General features: G+C 36.8%; 1 protein-coding gene across 1 annotated transcript; it reads left to right on the forward strand.

The window, feature by feature from the left end:
- Positions 1 to 2,742: 2,742 nt before the first annotated feature.
- Positions 2,743 to 14,523, forward strand: OSGIN2 (oxidative stress induced growth inhibitor family member 2). The gene is made up of 5 exons (XM_026843313.1): positions 2,743 to 2,922; positions 7,675 to 7,811; positions 9,821 to 10,012; positions 10,642 to 10,733; positions 12,774 to 14,523. Exons 1-5 carry the CDS (start codon positions 2,856 to 2,858, stop codon positions 13,819 to 13,821), a joined length of 1,536 nt encoding a protein of 511 aa, XP_026699114.1. The 5' UTR covers positions 2,743 to 2,855; the 3' UTR covers positions 13,822 to 14,523.
- Positions 14,524 to 16,327: the final 1,804 nt, after the last annotated feature.

Genomic DNA, 16,327 nt, shown 5'->3' on the forward strand with positions numbered 1-16,327 from the left:
GGGTTATCTGGTCAACATGGGCGGTTGAGGGGCCGGCGGGGCCGCCCCGGGAGGGTGCGCCGTGACCTTGGGCTGCGCCGAAGCGCAGCCTGGGCTGGGAGGACGCCGGCGCCCGCTGATGCTCGGTTTCGCATCGGGAATGGTAGCGCTGCACCGTCGGCGATCCCGGTCCCCACGGGCATCGCTCCGCTCGGTTGCTCAGAAAACCCCAGCACTCCGACAGTCTTAAACCTGCTTCCCGAAGTGACAACTGGAGACTGAATTTAAATTCCTTTTATATAATGAGTTTTCTGTTAACCGACCACTACAGTCAGTTTATGTATTATTTTTGCTAAAAGTATGCAAGGAATTCTAGTATCTTTCAAAACTGCTACCTGGAAAAGGCACCTCTTATTAAAATAACTTGCAGTAGGTTAAGACAGTTATTATTAAAGCTTTATTATTTTCTTTTTCAAAGGGAGAAAAACGTTTATGTATGTGCTGGGGTTTTTTTCTATTAATGGGTTTTTCACATCAGTTAAAAATAAAAGTAATTAACTGAAAAGCAAAAAAGATTACGAACATGTTTAGAATCTGTGTGTTTGATAGAATGTAATTCTCCAGGTTATTTGGTATGACCAGCATAAGGTAAACTAAATGCTAGCTTTGGAACTGACTCATCTTTGTGCCTGCTTGCGTCTTTGCAGGACTAAAAGCCATAAATATTTTTGCCAAATCCCCACCACTGCAAAGTTGTCTACAGTGAGTTTTTACCAAGATGAAAACTTCTGGTACTTTGTGGCTCTCAGTGTTGTTAGGAAGATGGTGACCCCTAACTTAAGATCTTATCTCGTTCTGGTATGACGTTCCTGCAAAAGAAGAACATGGTCCTGACAACAGTCCTTCATCTGCTTCGTATCCACAATAGCTGAGAAACTGTGTGTTGTATGTGTATGCTTCTACACAGAATTAGATTCTGCACTAAACCAGTCGGGTAGTTCCTGATTCGCAGTGTAACCTGCACAGAAGCAACATTTTTATTGTTAAAGATTCCTTTGTAGCCTACAGCACTGTGCATATATTCCCTAAAAATAGGTTTTGAAATGTTCCTTTTGGTTTTTATCTTCCATCTAGCACAGTAAGTATATTCAAACCACGCTAAAACATGCATGCTCCCTTTAAGCCTGTCTTTGGCAGTGCGTAGGGCAGCATTGCCTTAGTTAACTTTGAGCAAAGGATGAAAGATGATGTAGTCGCCTGTGCCTATCTAAAAGCGGAGGTGAAAAAAGCAGTATGATAATTAGATACCCTCTCTTTGCCTTCTATTCCTCTTCATCAAACTCTTACTGCTTGTATGTTACGGGTTTCCAAGATCACTGAGAGCTAATGTACAGCTGTTACCAGTTAGCACCTAATTTGCAAACTTTGTTGTGGTAGTGCAGGGATTACAGATATCAAATACTTCCTTTCTGAAATAAATACAACCTTAGAATAGCTCCCCATCCTTTTTAACAAGGAAATAACTATCAGAGAGATGTATTACAGTGTGTGCTAGTGTTGTTATTACTGTAGAGCTCTGTCTCTCGTTTACTTCAGACTTCCCCACTGGCTTTTGAAATATGTAGCAGAACATTTAGTGTTTTAGGAGTTGAGGCAGGGCGTGGCTTCTTGAAAGCCATGGGAACTGGATAGGTGTCTTACGCTTTTGGTCCTGGATAGAAGATAGGTCCTGAAATACTAGAATAGCTTTAGGATATGCAGATTCTTAGGAAATAAATAGGAGTACTTTTATTTATTACGTTAATAATTAAAACTGTTTGTAAAGAGAAAAAAAATTTAGATCAGTTGTCAAGATATTTTTAAATTAAAAAGTTGTTGTTTTTATTTTGAAGGCTTAATAAAATAACTGCTAATAACAGACTTTCTAATTTGCCCCTGCCTTTCTAGCTAAACTGATAGTGTGTGCCTCTTCAATGACCTGTAAAGGCTTCAGAAAGGGCTCCTAAATAATTAAACAGCAAACACTATAAAACAAGTCTAGAAGCACACTTAGACGGTGAAGAGTTATGAGAGGAACCTAAGTAGATGTTGCAGGGAGAGAACTGAGAAATCTAGGAAAATGACTATGGGTGAAAGCAGTCTGCTGCACAGTAGCTGACCTGATTGCATGGCAATTCCTTTTATAAAAAGTTTTAACAGTGGTAAAATTGACTGTATCTAGGGCTTACAGATATCACACCTTTCTCCATCTTAACATCACTGCCAGCTTTAATCAGCCTTATTTCTACTGGAACAGAAATTTGTTGAGGCGAAGTCCTCTGTGCTGCTCTGCAGGTAGGAAGGGATGGAAGTGGCTGCTCCTCCAGCCTTTGGCTGGCCTTAATGTTGTTAATTGGCTAGGCAGTGTGTATCTCTCCTCTTTTGATAAGGATAATGAGGAATGAGTTCTGCTGTGTGGGGGATGAAAATAATGCTTGTTGGTTATACTTTGGCTTTGTATAAACTGAAATTAAAAATCTGCAGCTCTGGAGAGCCATCTGTGTCTTTTTGTTATCCTTCTGTAGACTGTCTGGGAGAGTGGACTTTTAAAAAATCTCCTGTAGAAAAGCTGTGCTCAAGAGTAACATTTTGTAGTTTGGATGAAGCATATCTGTTTTGGGCTTGGCTTTGCCAGCTCCATAGCTCTTGAAGTAAAGCATCAAAACCAACTTTATTTTTGAAGAGACTTTTTCTGACAACAGTTCAACTGTTTCATTTTTGTTTTCTCCCATCTGTCCTTCTTAATTAGAAGTTACAGTGGCCCGGAAACCGAAGGACAGCTTTTGAATTCATTCGTCCAGTATTTTGGTGACAGTCTTGGGAGGAAGATTAAAAGAATGCCTTTAATTGAAGAAACTGTTCTGCCTGGGGACTCCCTCCTTACTCTGCCTGTAGTCATAATAGGTGAGTGTTTTCACTGTTTTAAGATTCTCTGTTACTGCCATTGCCTTTGTAAACCTGCTGCATGAAGTCATTTAAGTAACTGATGCTTAGCATCCTGATGGTGAAGATGTTTATTAGAGTAATACAGTTCTTATGATTAACAACAGTAATGTAAAATTATGTTAAGGGACTTGCCATTGGAGTATATTTGAATTCAAATTGTGTTTTGACAAAATGAGCCACACTATTTGGCAGCAGATACCTGAGTCTTAACAGAAGAACTGTTTTAATTCTAGTATTGAACACATAGGGTTCAATTAACGTGATGTGTGTACTTCAGGCTGCATGGATGCTGTTGATGTAGGTAAAATACCGGTAGAAATTTGTGGAGTCACATGGGACAGTGAAAAGCGTAACGTAAAATGTGTGCTGCATGTTGTTTAGATGCAAACCTCATTAATTGCATTTTTCTTTGTTGCATCCATCACTAACATCTGAATGTTGTTCCATCTTTTCCAAAATGAATCCAAGTCAATTCAACCAGTTTAAACCAACAAATTTTAGTCAATTAATAGTTAAAGACTTGTACTTTAAAATCTTGCTGAAGACAAGATAGCAAAGGGAGCAGGCTCCTTAGGTACACAGCTTAATTGAGATTGCCAGGATGATTTGTACTGGGCCAAGGTTTTTCAGCAACAGCTGGTCACCAGCTCCTTACTGCCATGACTTGATGAGGGGATAAAGAAAAGATCTGGAGTAAAGGAGGTTTTCCATAATCTAGTCCAAAGCTGTTGGGACTACAGCAAACCAACAGCTTTAACTGCACCTGCAAACAAGAAGACATTCCGGAGAATGGTTTTTCAACATAATGTGTTCTCTATAAATCTCCACAACTTTGAAAGTTTGGTGTTTGTACAGTGCCTATTCTTAAAGCTCTTTTCACGATAGCTTAAAATAGTGCTCATGTAATAGATCTACGAGGATGTGACAGACGTGAATCACTTGCTGAGTTCTGCATCATAGCTGAAGAGCAACAGTTTCCTGGCATTTTGTCAGCCTTCGTATAAGATTTGCCATATGGTTAATGACTCAGTTTTCACTGTTTAGTTTTGCAGATATGCATTATGCAAATACCTGTGCTCAATACTTATTTCGTCTAGAGCACCTTTCTATGTGCTGACACCAAACACAGCTGCCTTGACTATTTCTCATTGAAAACCAAAATATGTTGCCCAAATGCTTTTTCACAGATATGTATGAGACGCTTCACAAGCTGATCTCCATTGGCAGTGTATTATCACTAACTCATTGGGTGTCTGAAGAGCCTTAAAAGGCATCTAAAATGATTTAATGATGTAGTAGAAGACTACAAAAATAGTTGCCATCCCCTCTGTACACTCACACATACACACACACGCACACAAGAGTCTTGGTTTAATCTTCTCCATGAGATGCCTGTTAAACATACTTTTAGCTTCCTAGTGCCACCATCTTCTCATTGCACTATTTTAATAATCAGAAGGAAAAAAATGGCACATCTGTAAGCAGTTAATGATGTATCAATAACTGATACTCCTCTTTCTTTAATTTCACCATCCTCTTTTTCCATGTATGATGCCCCATTTCAGATTTGATTCTAAACTTGTACTGCATATTGTACAGCAGTTCTTCAGAGTACTAAGCTGCTCTGGTAATATTAAGTAACTTTTGTGCTGTACCTGTTCTCAAGAAGTTGGGAAGAAATAGATACATTCCATTTGAATGAGTTGGGATAGAAGAATTTCATGTTGGAGCTCTTAAGTCTAGAGAATGTTCTGTGTTAAATGCTTTAATCTTCTGCACTAATTTTGATCATTATTGTGTAAAAACAGTGTTTTAAATTTTCAGCTAAATAACAAGGCTGTGATGTTTGAAGTTGATTATGTGCTTTAAATTTAGACACATAATGTAGAGGTGATTGTACTGTAGTTTACGGAGATCAGGAGAAGCTTCTGCTGCTATTCAAACAAAATATTAACTGCTCCTTAAATGAACAGGGCTGTGGGGTTTTGGGTTATATTGATTGTATCTCTAAAGTTTGTATAGTAGTAATATCTCTCAGTTGCAGTCAGAGCCGTTATTGGAGGTATTGTATGTAAATAAAGAGCAAACTCACTCCTCAGGTAGAGATTTCTCATTTCAAAAAGTTGTTTTGGTTTGGTTCTTTTTCCCCCAGGGATTTTCTGAGAAAATCATGGCAAGTCTAATTGCAGACCTTGCAGCTGAACCTTCATGTTGTGTGTTCTTGAGAGCATATCCACAAGGGAATTTCTTTCCCTTGGAGTCAGTCTGCTGAAAGAATAGGAGCTGAGTTTGGACCGGCTTTCTGGATGGTCCCAACGGAGTGGCTAGGGAGCTGAGTGTTAGTAATTCACCTTAACAGAGTCACATGCTCAGTTATTTCCTTGGCCCTTGCCAGCCTTAGTTTTGGCAACTTTTGTTATCCCTTTGGTTCTTTTTAGTTAGAACCAGTAGGAATAATCTTTTACCATGGCATCCTTGGATATGACACACATTTTTCTCTTTACATAGTGGACTAGCTTCCTTTACACCCCAGTAGGAAAAAAGACTTAGCTATGCACTTCTAAAAAGAAACAAAATTGTTTACTGTGCACAAGATAGAATTCTAAAAATGGTTAAGAATTTACTTGGTCATGGGAATGATTGTGAACTATAGGAATGATTAGAGCCTTTTCATAACTTCCTATGATTTTGTTATGTATGATTTCAATGTATTGCTAAGGTCTCTCTCACATCTATCTCGTGTCAAGTGGGTGACAGGGGGGGCGTGCTTCTGTTTTAAGCTTGAAGCTTCTGGACTGAAGCATACCGAGCTATCTCATGCTGCTCTGTTTGTGGGAAGGTAGAACAGTGTGAGAGCAAGGAAGAGCGTTTCATTGTCTGAAAGATATCTTACGGTCTTTTTTTGTAAATGGCAAAACAGGAGTGAAAGTGGTTTGGGAAACAATATAGGCAGGATCACGAATATTAAAACTTTTTATTACAGACTTTTGATTTAGCTGTCTTGAAGATGCTAATGGTGGAATCCACAGCTTTACTAGACAGTCTTTTTCCAGTGCTTTATGGTCGTTGCAGTACACAGGCACTCTAATGCCTTTATTTTTGTCTCCGTATTGGAGTGCAAAAATCTAGATTGTTAGCTAGGAGCCACTGTGAAGTCTCACATACTTTTTCATATTCTAGGCCTTTAGAGAAAACATGCTTGTTGAAGATTTCTTATGACTTAGCAGTCTTGGCCTTTGAAGAACTCGCCTGTCATGAGCCTGCACGATTTTTTTGTAGCTCATGGCTGTGATGGGTCCATGCACACTGCATTATAATAAAGTATGGGATATACTGCCACTGGGGACCAGAGTGATGAGTGTAGCCTGGTGGGGGAGAAAAAGAGATCCTGTGTATGAAGAGACTGGGAATGAACAGGGTCTCAGCAAACTGATAGGGGATTCAGGGACTGGCAAATCAGAAAAGGGAGAAGAGACAGGCACTGGAGAGTGGGATTGTTTAAAGGTGATGGAAATATGTGCAAAGGTGATAGGAAACAGGAAACAATGGGTGAACTCTTGAGATGAAGAATTCAAACGGTAAGAGCTAACATTGTGACAATGAGTGCTATATAAAAACATGAATAAATTAGTAACTTTGGGTTTAGCCCAGAATTTGAATAATGTGTGGTTATTCAGTGTGTGCCACTCGAGATGGAAAACAAAGACAAGAGTGCCTCATTAGGAGAACACTGTTGCTTTTCATTCAGTTAATGAGGGAGAGGAGCTATAGAAGTAACAGTATGTAGTCATATTTAAATTCTGTATCATAGCACATACTGACTGACATAGTGACATAGCACTGACTTTAGCTTTCCCTAGCTTTCAATATTTGACTTTGCAGCATGAACATTACTTCTGTATTTGCATGTTATAAATCTGGGCCCCTACTTTAATACCAGTCAAATAAATAGAAATAATTACCTCATGTTTTGATCCCATCCGTTTCACATCTTGAGTAACATTTTGAAAATAAGTCTATTAAAATTGCAATATTGGACATATTTGAATTATAGAATGCTGCAAAAAGGATATTGAAAGATGTTTGAACTGATATTGTTGCTGAACAATGCATGTGGTGTCAGATGAGTTTCTTGTACTCTACCGCTTACCTACTGTGCCTGTCTTCACTCAGCTTTTATGTTACTCTTGTGCTCTGTCTCTAAATTCTCCTCTGACTTGCAGTCTTCAGCTTTCTGCTTGTCTCTTTCTTCCTTTTATTTCATAAGCGGACCTGAAGAGCATGTGCTCTAGATTGTCTTTTCTATTCTGTGTTTTGCAGTACCCAGTGTAAATGGGAACACGAAGTTGTAAGATGGCAATAATATTCAGATATACTGTGATTGACAGGCAGACCAGATATTATCTATTGGACCATTTTCACACAAGAATAATGAATTTGATGTACTAAATTATGAAACTCCTTTATATGCATTTTGTTTCATGATGCAAACAGTCATACATACGTTTCTTGTTATCTGAAGAAGATTTTGCTCAGTTTGTTAGGAGGAAGTTCCTATGGTAGGCTTTATTTTACTGTGGAGTTTATATGCTGCTTTGAATCAGGAAAGCATTGCATTATATTACTTACTATTTTGTTGTTGCTTATTTAGTGACTTACAAACTTTAGATTATTGACATTTTTACTAAAGCGGTAATTTTTCTTTAATAGGAAATGGACCTTCTGGAATTTGTCTTTCTTACCTGCTCTCTGGATACAGGCCATATTTATCTCCTGAAGCTATACACCCAAACCCCATTCTACATACGAAATTAGAAGAAGCTCGTCATCTTTCCATTGTTGATCAAGTAAGCTTTGGTTACCGTCTTGTCTAGCTCTTTATCTACTGCAAGCTGGCTGTGAAACAGTAGTCTTTCTTTAATGATCCTGTTTAAAATACTTCTGCAATTTACATAAGTATTGCCATAGACAAGAAGATGCTTAATTTTCCTCAACTGACAAAGAATTAGACCACAGTAAAGCTTAGTAACTGTGGCCTCAAACACTAGCTTTATCTCTTGGCCTCTCTTTTTCCTACCTGTAAAATAAAGAGCAACATATACTTTCTTCAGTGGCCTGTAAGAGATTATATGTAGAGCACTTCAGATGAAAAACAATGTATTTTAAGAACTGCCTATCCAAAAAATATCTGCAGATTGAATTGTGAAGAACCAGCCTACTTACTTAATTGTATTTCTAATGCATTAATAAGTTTTGTTATTCTGTTAATTTAAATAGAATCAACTCATGACCATTAGATCCATCCTAGGGCATGTGGTTTCTGTGGTTCTTCAGGGCCCTTTGTTTGTGGTTGGTTTTTTTTATTTTACAATCTGCCCTTTGTCATGTTCTTAGTACTTGCCAAAAGTGTCTAAAGCACCACTTGGGCAATGAGTAGTTGATGCAGGAATTCCAGCTTTCACGTCCTAGGGTGTTTGGGCACTATTGTGAAAGAACACACGCTGCTAACATACTTCCAGTACACATACTTCAAGTTAAAATCTTCCTAAATAGTTCATTTCTCTTTAAGACTTCATTTTTAGTAACATTAGGGGCATACATCCTCTAAATACAACCCAATTTTATTTTCTGCACAGTATGAATCCTTCAGTGTTTGTGTTGCACTCAAAATTGCTGATGCTGTATTTGTTATCCCTGTATCCAGTTTTTCTGTCTGATTTGATTAGTTGTCTTCTCCGCTATTTTTCTTGCCACTTGTCCATTTTTTTGCCATGTTATCATTGTTTTCTACTCACCTCACTTTACTCCTGATGGATTGCTTACAATGCTATTACGAACTGTGTTGCCTGTGTGACTGATTTTTTTGAATTACAAACATGCATATGTGTTTGTAGTGGGAAAGTAGGGGTTCTTGAGCTTTGGGGTTTGGGTTTTTCTGTCTTTTAGTGCTGTGCTGTTTGCATGTAATGTTGACCTTAAGTCTCAAGGTTTATGTTTTTGGCAGGAGATTAAGTTGCCTAAGCTTTTGGCTACAGATGTTTCATGTACTTTGTCTTTCCCTGACCCCCTGATATTTTCCCGGTTTAGGAAGCTAAACTGTCCTGTCTTTGTGAGCAAAAATTGTCTTGATGGCCAATTCTTTCTTCAAATTTCTATCATCTCTTCAATTATTTGCTGTTGCATCATGAAAGTTTTAGAACATAACTGGTTAATAGATGCTGAAATTTGAACATTCTAAAAATTTCTAGAAATTGTTCTCAACGTTAACTGCTTTGTAAAATAAGCCTAGTTATAATTAATTTTTCAAAATACTGGTTTTAATTTTTAAAAATAATACTTATAATACCTCCATTATTTCAAAAAATAATAAAGTGAGTGTTGGAACTACCTAAGAGCTGTCAGGTGAGCTTTTTCTACTTTATCTTTAAAGTTTAATTTTTTTAGATTCCAATTTCCTTTCTCAAAATGGGGCTCCTAGAAATACTAGCAATTCTTTGTTAAAAGCAGTCTGCTATCTATAAATGTAGATGTTACTAACTTGCTCTGATTTCTGAGTATTTGTCCCTATATTACTTCTTCTACAGTGAATTTCAAATACTGACCTTCCCCAATATTACTGTGTTCTTAACATGTCATTTAAATGAGTGAAACGTATTATTCAGAGTTACAGAACTGAATCATGGCAGTTATTTCTGAAAAGTGTTTTGATCAAACCTCTACATTAAATACTTATGTCTACTTAAAGTGCAACTTGAACTAATTGTATGTTCTGTTGAAATACAACTTTTGTACATCAGGATAGCATGATGAACTGTAAAAGTAGCATGAGCAGATCCCTTTTTTTTGCATACTTTAGGATCTAGAGTACCTGTCTGAAGGCCTCGAAGGACGCTCTTCAAACCCAGTTGCAGTGCTTTTTGATACGTTGCTTCATCCGGATGCTGACTTTGGGTATGACTACCCACCAGTTTTGCACTGGAAACTAGAACAACATAATTATATTCCCCATATAGTGCTTGGTAGAGGACCACCTGGTGGGGCTTGGCATGTGAGTAAAAATTTCTTATCACTTCTAGGGTAAATTGATAATTCTGTGGTTTGGGGTTTTTCTTACTGTCTTAAGTTTGGGTTGGTTAGTAGTGGCAATTGCAGTTTCAGCTGTTCAATTACCAAAGCCCAGATATGTTGAGGAGATGAGAAAAGAAGGAAAAAGTTGTCCTTTATGTGGGGATTTGTGACTATGGCTGCTGTTTTATGTGGTTTTTTCATTAGTGCAAATTTAAAGAATTATAATGAAGAGCGTTTTCTGTGACTTTTTTTCTCTTCTCTGAATTGTTTTCAGGTGCTTTTATACAAAATCTTAAACCTTAATGTGTTCGTTCATATGCTGTTGGTTTCACTTTTTTTTTTTTCTTGTTGTTTTTTAAAAAAATTGGGTTTAGTTCCCTTTCACTTGTTCTCTTTTCACCTTCTGCTTTTATTAGATCATGTAGTTGCTCATTAAAATAGTACCTAACTGTAAAAAGAAAATAGTTCATCAACACTTCGTGTAATGTCCTGGTGATATGTTCTGGTACTTTATTGCTCTGAAGGAGTACACTAAGAACTTCAATGTGCTTTACATAAATCTACCTTTTGAAATGTCTGGTCATGCATCTTGTTTTTTTTTCCCAACAGTCCATGGAAGGCTCTATGCTAACAATCAGTTTTGGAGACTGGATGGAATTGCCTGGCCTCACCTTTAAGGAGTGGGCAGCTAGCAAACGCAGGTAAAGATAAATATGTAATAAGATAATAATAATGGGTAATGTATTTGGGAAACCTGATTGCTCTAAGAATCCAGGTAACATTATTTTAAGAACTGGAAAACATTCAAACTTCATTGTTCACAGGAGGACTTCTTGTTTTGTGTATTAAATTGTCTGATGGCACTGGAAATTATTCTGCTGTGTGTACTCTGATGGAAACAAATGGACAGTGGTCAGCCAGAGGAATTGCTTGGAGTGCATTGAAAGCACACATACTCGCAGTGGTGTGTGTTAGCTGCATTTCACAAAGAAGGACCATTGCTGTAAGCAGTTTTGATCAGAGTTGAGGAAAGACTGAGGGAGGAATTTAAAATCTACAGAAGTATTGAAAGTTCCTCTTTCAGCATGGATGCAACTTAAGTTGCTGCGCACACTAGCCTTCTTGTAATTCAGGAAGTTGTATATTTCAGTATTTGCTTTTGCAGGCAAAGCTGCAGCATCTGAAATGTTGCTATGAATTTTAATTTTAAGAGGATTATTCATTATTTCCCAATGTTATTTTCTAGTAGTAAGTTTCTTGGAAAAATTTTAGAGAAGAAAAATTACTGTTTTGTACAAACTCACAGTTTTTACTTCAGTTATACAGTTCGTTTATAAAGGTCTGTGTCAGCAGATGAACCTGGGAACACACTACATAAGCTTTTTCTAAAATTTTAAGTCTCCTGACTTTCTCCTAGCAAAATTAAAGGAAGTTGTTCCTGTACCATGTGTGGCAAAAGAAGAAATAGAATTACTTGGGCATATGCATTCAAGGGCAGACTGTTACTCATTTTAGGACACTTATAGTGAAGAAACTGTACCTTTGTTCTTTAATCGCTTTCTTAGATAACCACAGTAATCTTGCCTCCTTATTAACTGAAATCCCATAAGCTGCTTATTATCTGAAGCTAATTTATTTATATTATAGTTTTCAACAGTACTAAAAACAGAAATGCTGACCTATTATACTACAATTAAACATATTCTAAAGTATTGATGATAATGAAAACTTCTAATCTTGTAAAATAGTTTCCTAAACTTCAGTCTAACAGGTGTCACACTGTTGCATTATCCTCTTCGATAAATATCTCATCAGGATTTTCAGAGTAGTAACCTGAACATTTAAAAGTACATATGCTATTATCTTGTTTATCTATGAGAATGAGTAGCCTGATTTCCTGTAAATATGCTTTTAAGTGTAATTCAGTGGCAATCCTGATGCTCACTAGAGTTTCTTTTGCTGCTGCCTTAGAGCTTTCTTCTAAAGAAGGAGCAAAATTGATGCACTGATTCAAAATAATTACATTTTCAGCTTTTTTTTTTGTAAATGACAATGCAATAAACATGAAAAAAACATAGATGTAATACTAGGATTGCAGTGCAAAAATCTTTTTTATTGGACGCTTGGACATCATAATCCTGTTTCCATAGTTGCACAGAGGTTCTGTGTCATACTTGCTTTATTCATTCCTTTGATATGGAACTACTTAACCTGATATTTACTAAACTTACCTGTACCCAAGGGAGAGGTCTTCTGCAAAGTACAATGAAGAATAATTGACTCAAGTAATATGTCAAATCTAGGGCTTCAAAATTAGCACTTAACAATTACTGTGATATTTAATTGCTTATATCCTATGTAAGTGTATTCTCACCAAGTACAAGTTTAGCCAGTATTGTATTGTTGGTGGTCGTGATGCTAAACTGGCTTTGTGAAACCCTTCCATACAAACCTACCATGGTACCGCAGAGTTTTGTTACACTTGTTACACTTTGTTAATCACCATAGCACTTTACATTGTGAAGATTTACAACTATTAAAAAAAAAAAAAAAAAAGTTAGCTTGTCTTTTATATCAGGGATCAAGAGAACAAATAAATTGAATGCATTTAAAGATACTGTGTCAGTTACACTGAGCAGATTTAGTCCTCTTATAATTTGACTGTCATGTGATATCACATATGATACTCAAATTACCAGTAAGGTCTAAATGTTAACTGGAACCATTTAATTTTGTTTCAGAAATATAAAGAGTGATCGAGTAATGCCAGAAGAAATAGCTTGTTATTATAAACATTATGTTAAAGTCATGGGCCTCCAAAAGAATTTCAGAGACAACGTTTACATCACCTCAGTATCCAGGCTTTACCGTGGAAAGGATGATGAAGATAGAAGTCAACTAAATGAAAATATTTCAACACCTCACTTGGAAATGGAAGATGGACAGAAGTCACTGATTAAGAGAAACTGGGAAGTCAGAGGTTATCAGCGAGCAACAGATGGTTCTCATGTGCCCTTCTGCCTTTTTGCCGAGAATGTGGCTCTTGCCACAGGAACCTTTGATTCTCCTGGCAGACTACAAGTTGAAGGAGAAGACTTTCCTTTTGTGCTTCATTCCATGTCTGACTTTGGAGCTGCAATCAGCAAAGGAAAGTTACGTGGGAAGGCAGACCCTGTGTTAATTGTGGGTGCTGGACTTACAGCAGCCGATGCAGTACTGTGTGCTTACAACAACAACATCCCAGTAATCCATGTGTTTCGTAGAAGAGTTACTGATACAAGTCTGATTTTCAAACAGTTACCTAAAAAGCTTTACCCTGAATACCATAAGGTCTATCATATGATGTGTACTCAGTCCCATACTGTGGACTCTAATCTGCATTCTGCTTACACTAGTTTCCCTGAACACAACGTACTTTCCTTCAAGCCTGAAATGAAGTGTGTTCTTCAGAGTGCCTCTGGACTGAAGAAAATTTTGAAGTTTTCTGTAGCCTTAGTTCTGATAGGTTCTCATCCAAACCTTTTCTTTCTAAAGGACCAAGGACATAGCATAGGTCATCACTCTAATCAGCCCATCACATGCAAGGGGAATCCTATAGAGATTGATCCATACACTTACGAATGCACTAAAGAAGCTAACCTCTTTGCTTTAGGTCCTCTGGTGGGAGACAACTTTGTACGGTTTTTAAAAGGAGGTGCATTGGGCATTGCACGATGCTTGGCAATAAGGCAGAAGAAGAAACATGAATTGATTGAAAGTGGGGATGGAGGAGGTGATGGGGTACCATAAGTAAGACATTAGAAACTTTCACATACAGAATTACAGACGTAGTCTAACAGAACACTCACTGACAGCGAAAGTTGGTAGCAGTCACATTTCTGTTGTATACAAGTAACCTGCGCTTGTATTGCTTGGTAAAGGATGCTGATACTACAAACCTTTTCAAAATACAAAAAATTGATCTGCTATTACAACTGATACTCAACTGGAATTACTTCCAGATAAACAGAAATTGAGACTAACTTACATTGACATGCCTGTCATCTCTTGCTCAGTTAAAAGAGCAGACTTACTCTGGAAAAAGCAATGCCTACCAGAGTGGCTTTTCATTTTAGTGTCAGATGTGACAAAATAGTCTTACCATGAATTAAAATAACTTTCAAAAGCAGAAAGCTTGCTAAGTACCAAGTGATTCTTGATCCTAAAGTGAATTTCGAGCCTTCTGCTTGAAACCAGGATTTTATTTATTTGCTGTAGTAACATTCCTCAACAGTTACAAATTATCCTATTTGATAATTGGAATAAAAGAAGAAACATTTCCATTTAATCTTTAAAACATGATTTGACACAGTCCATGAATGTTTTTTCACACTATGCCTCAAGTTGGGTGAGTGGAGAAAGACTTAACAGATGTTCCCCCTTACAGTGATATGTACATTTCTGAGAATACTCAGTAACATAAACAATAAAGTACTGATGTAAGTGCTCTTATTACAGTGTCAATATAATGAATATCTAGGGTACTACTGAAAAATTAAGTATGTGAGGAAACTTGAGGTGTTGCTTCCTAGCTTAGGAAGACAGAATAGGATCACTTGTCTCATGAAGGTGGGTGGTAGATACTCTTGTATCCCATTTGACCATGTATTGATTATTTATCTTTTTTTTTTTTCTAGAGCAGCACATAACACTATTTTAGCCTGTGGTTTTTTGAAACTTGAAAAAGGTTTATATCTCACAGCCAGCTGAAAAATAAACAAACCAAACCCAAAACAAACATGCTGTAGTTCTTATAAATCTTAAAGGTTGTTATGAAAGACAAATACTTAACTTGCACCTACCTCTGAATTGAAGTTTCGCCTTTCTGCTCTACATAATGTAAGACCTAGGTTTCACTTACTGGGTTTTAGAGTAGCTAGTTTACCTAAACACTCATGGATTATTCACCATAGTAAGGTAAGCAACAGCTCATTAGAAAAGTTACCTTCCAAAACTCTCAATAGACAGGAGTGCTTGGTTTTAACTGATTTATTACCAAACTTTTTAATTCAGGTCCAATGTGATGGAATAGATGTTATTTAATTTTTTGTTATGGGCTTTTTTGTGTTTGAAGAACATCATGTTAGTTTAAGATACTGTATTTGCATGAATAAAATCTCCATATTAGAACTTGAACAGATTTTAAAAAAGAAATTAGGCTTAGACTTCGTGAAATTGCTAGTGCTTGCTGGTTTCCCAGCTGTCTAACTTTCATAAGTTGTAGATACCTATATGCAATAAATGCGTGTTTTCTGTGCCTACTGAAAATTATGGGGTTCTGTGGCTACTGCAGGCCTTTATGCATCTGAGTAAATTACTCAGACTTTGGACACAGAAGTTGAAAAGGTAAAGTATGCAAGGATTAAAATGTCTTTATTTTCAGTGGAAGTCCAAAGTAATTTATGAAACAATGCTACTACTACTAAGAATTTTTAGTTTAGAGCCAACTTAATAGCATAAACACAAATGAAGCAGCATTGCCTACATGGTTGGGTTTTACCAGGCATTGTCAATACTAGTTAAGATAATTTTTTTATACTGATATTTGTGCTGGTTTAAATTATGCTAAATTTTAGGCTTATTTTCTTTGTAATTGAATTAAGATTTTATAATTTGCCACCTTTGGCATAAACTGTGTATATATAAATCTATCCAAAACCTGTGATACCTGATACTTTTAACTGAGAATCAGTATTATAGGTGCTAAATACTTGATTATAGAACTTTATGGCAGTTAATATATTGGGAATACATCTGCGCTGTGATTAAATTCTTTTGGTTTTGTGTCAATATAAATGTACAAATACAGCATATCATGGCATGTTACTGCTTTTTCATTTGTTGTGTGAAACATTTAAAATGTCAGCAAAACAAAGGAAGCAATTTATTTAAGATATTTTGCAAAAAGGGGGGGGGGAGCTTCGGACAGCCAGTTCTCTAGCCTCAGCTGCTGCAGCTACTCACAAGCTCTGTGTATTGTAGTGCAAGTTTGTAGCAGAGATTTTTGTCCTGTTACTACACAGGTATCTTTCACTGCAGTATTACAGCACCTTGAGGCTTAATAGCTTTTTTTTTGGTCAAACTTGTTAGTATTTTTGAGACAAAAAAAAAAAAAAATCTCATATGAGACCCCTTAGTTGGGCAGTGAAGTTTACTCTGGCCATGCTTATTAAGCCAGCTTCTTTCAACCAAATCTTTACTAAAAAATAATCCAATTTTTTTTGAGGAATTGCTAGGTTTAAAGTTATAGCTGGAC

The sequence above is a fragment of the Athene cunicularia genome (genome assembly GCF_003259725.1).
Source record: "Athene cunicularia isolate RWA chromosome 2 unlocalized genomic scaffold, athCun1 chr2_part1, whole genome shotgun sequence".
Taxonomy (NCBI): Eukaryota; Metazoa; Chordata; class Aves; order Strigiformes; family Strigidae; genus Athene; species Athene cunicularia.

Coding starts and splice junctions, on each gene's coding strand:
- OSGIN2 (XM_026843313.1), top strand. CDS start 2,856: ATGCCTTTAATTGAAGAAACTGTTCTGCCTGGGGACTCCCTCCTTACT. Junction 2,923..7,674: donor TCTGCCTGTAGTCATAATAG/GTGAGTGTTTTC, acceptor TTTCTTTAATAG/GAAATGGACCTTCTGGAATT. Junction 10,734..12,773: donor TGGGCAGCTAGCAAACGCAG/GTAAAGATAAAT, acceptor ATTTTGTTTCAG/AAATATAAAGAGTGATCGAG.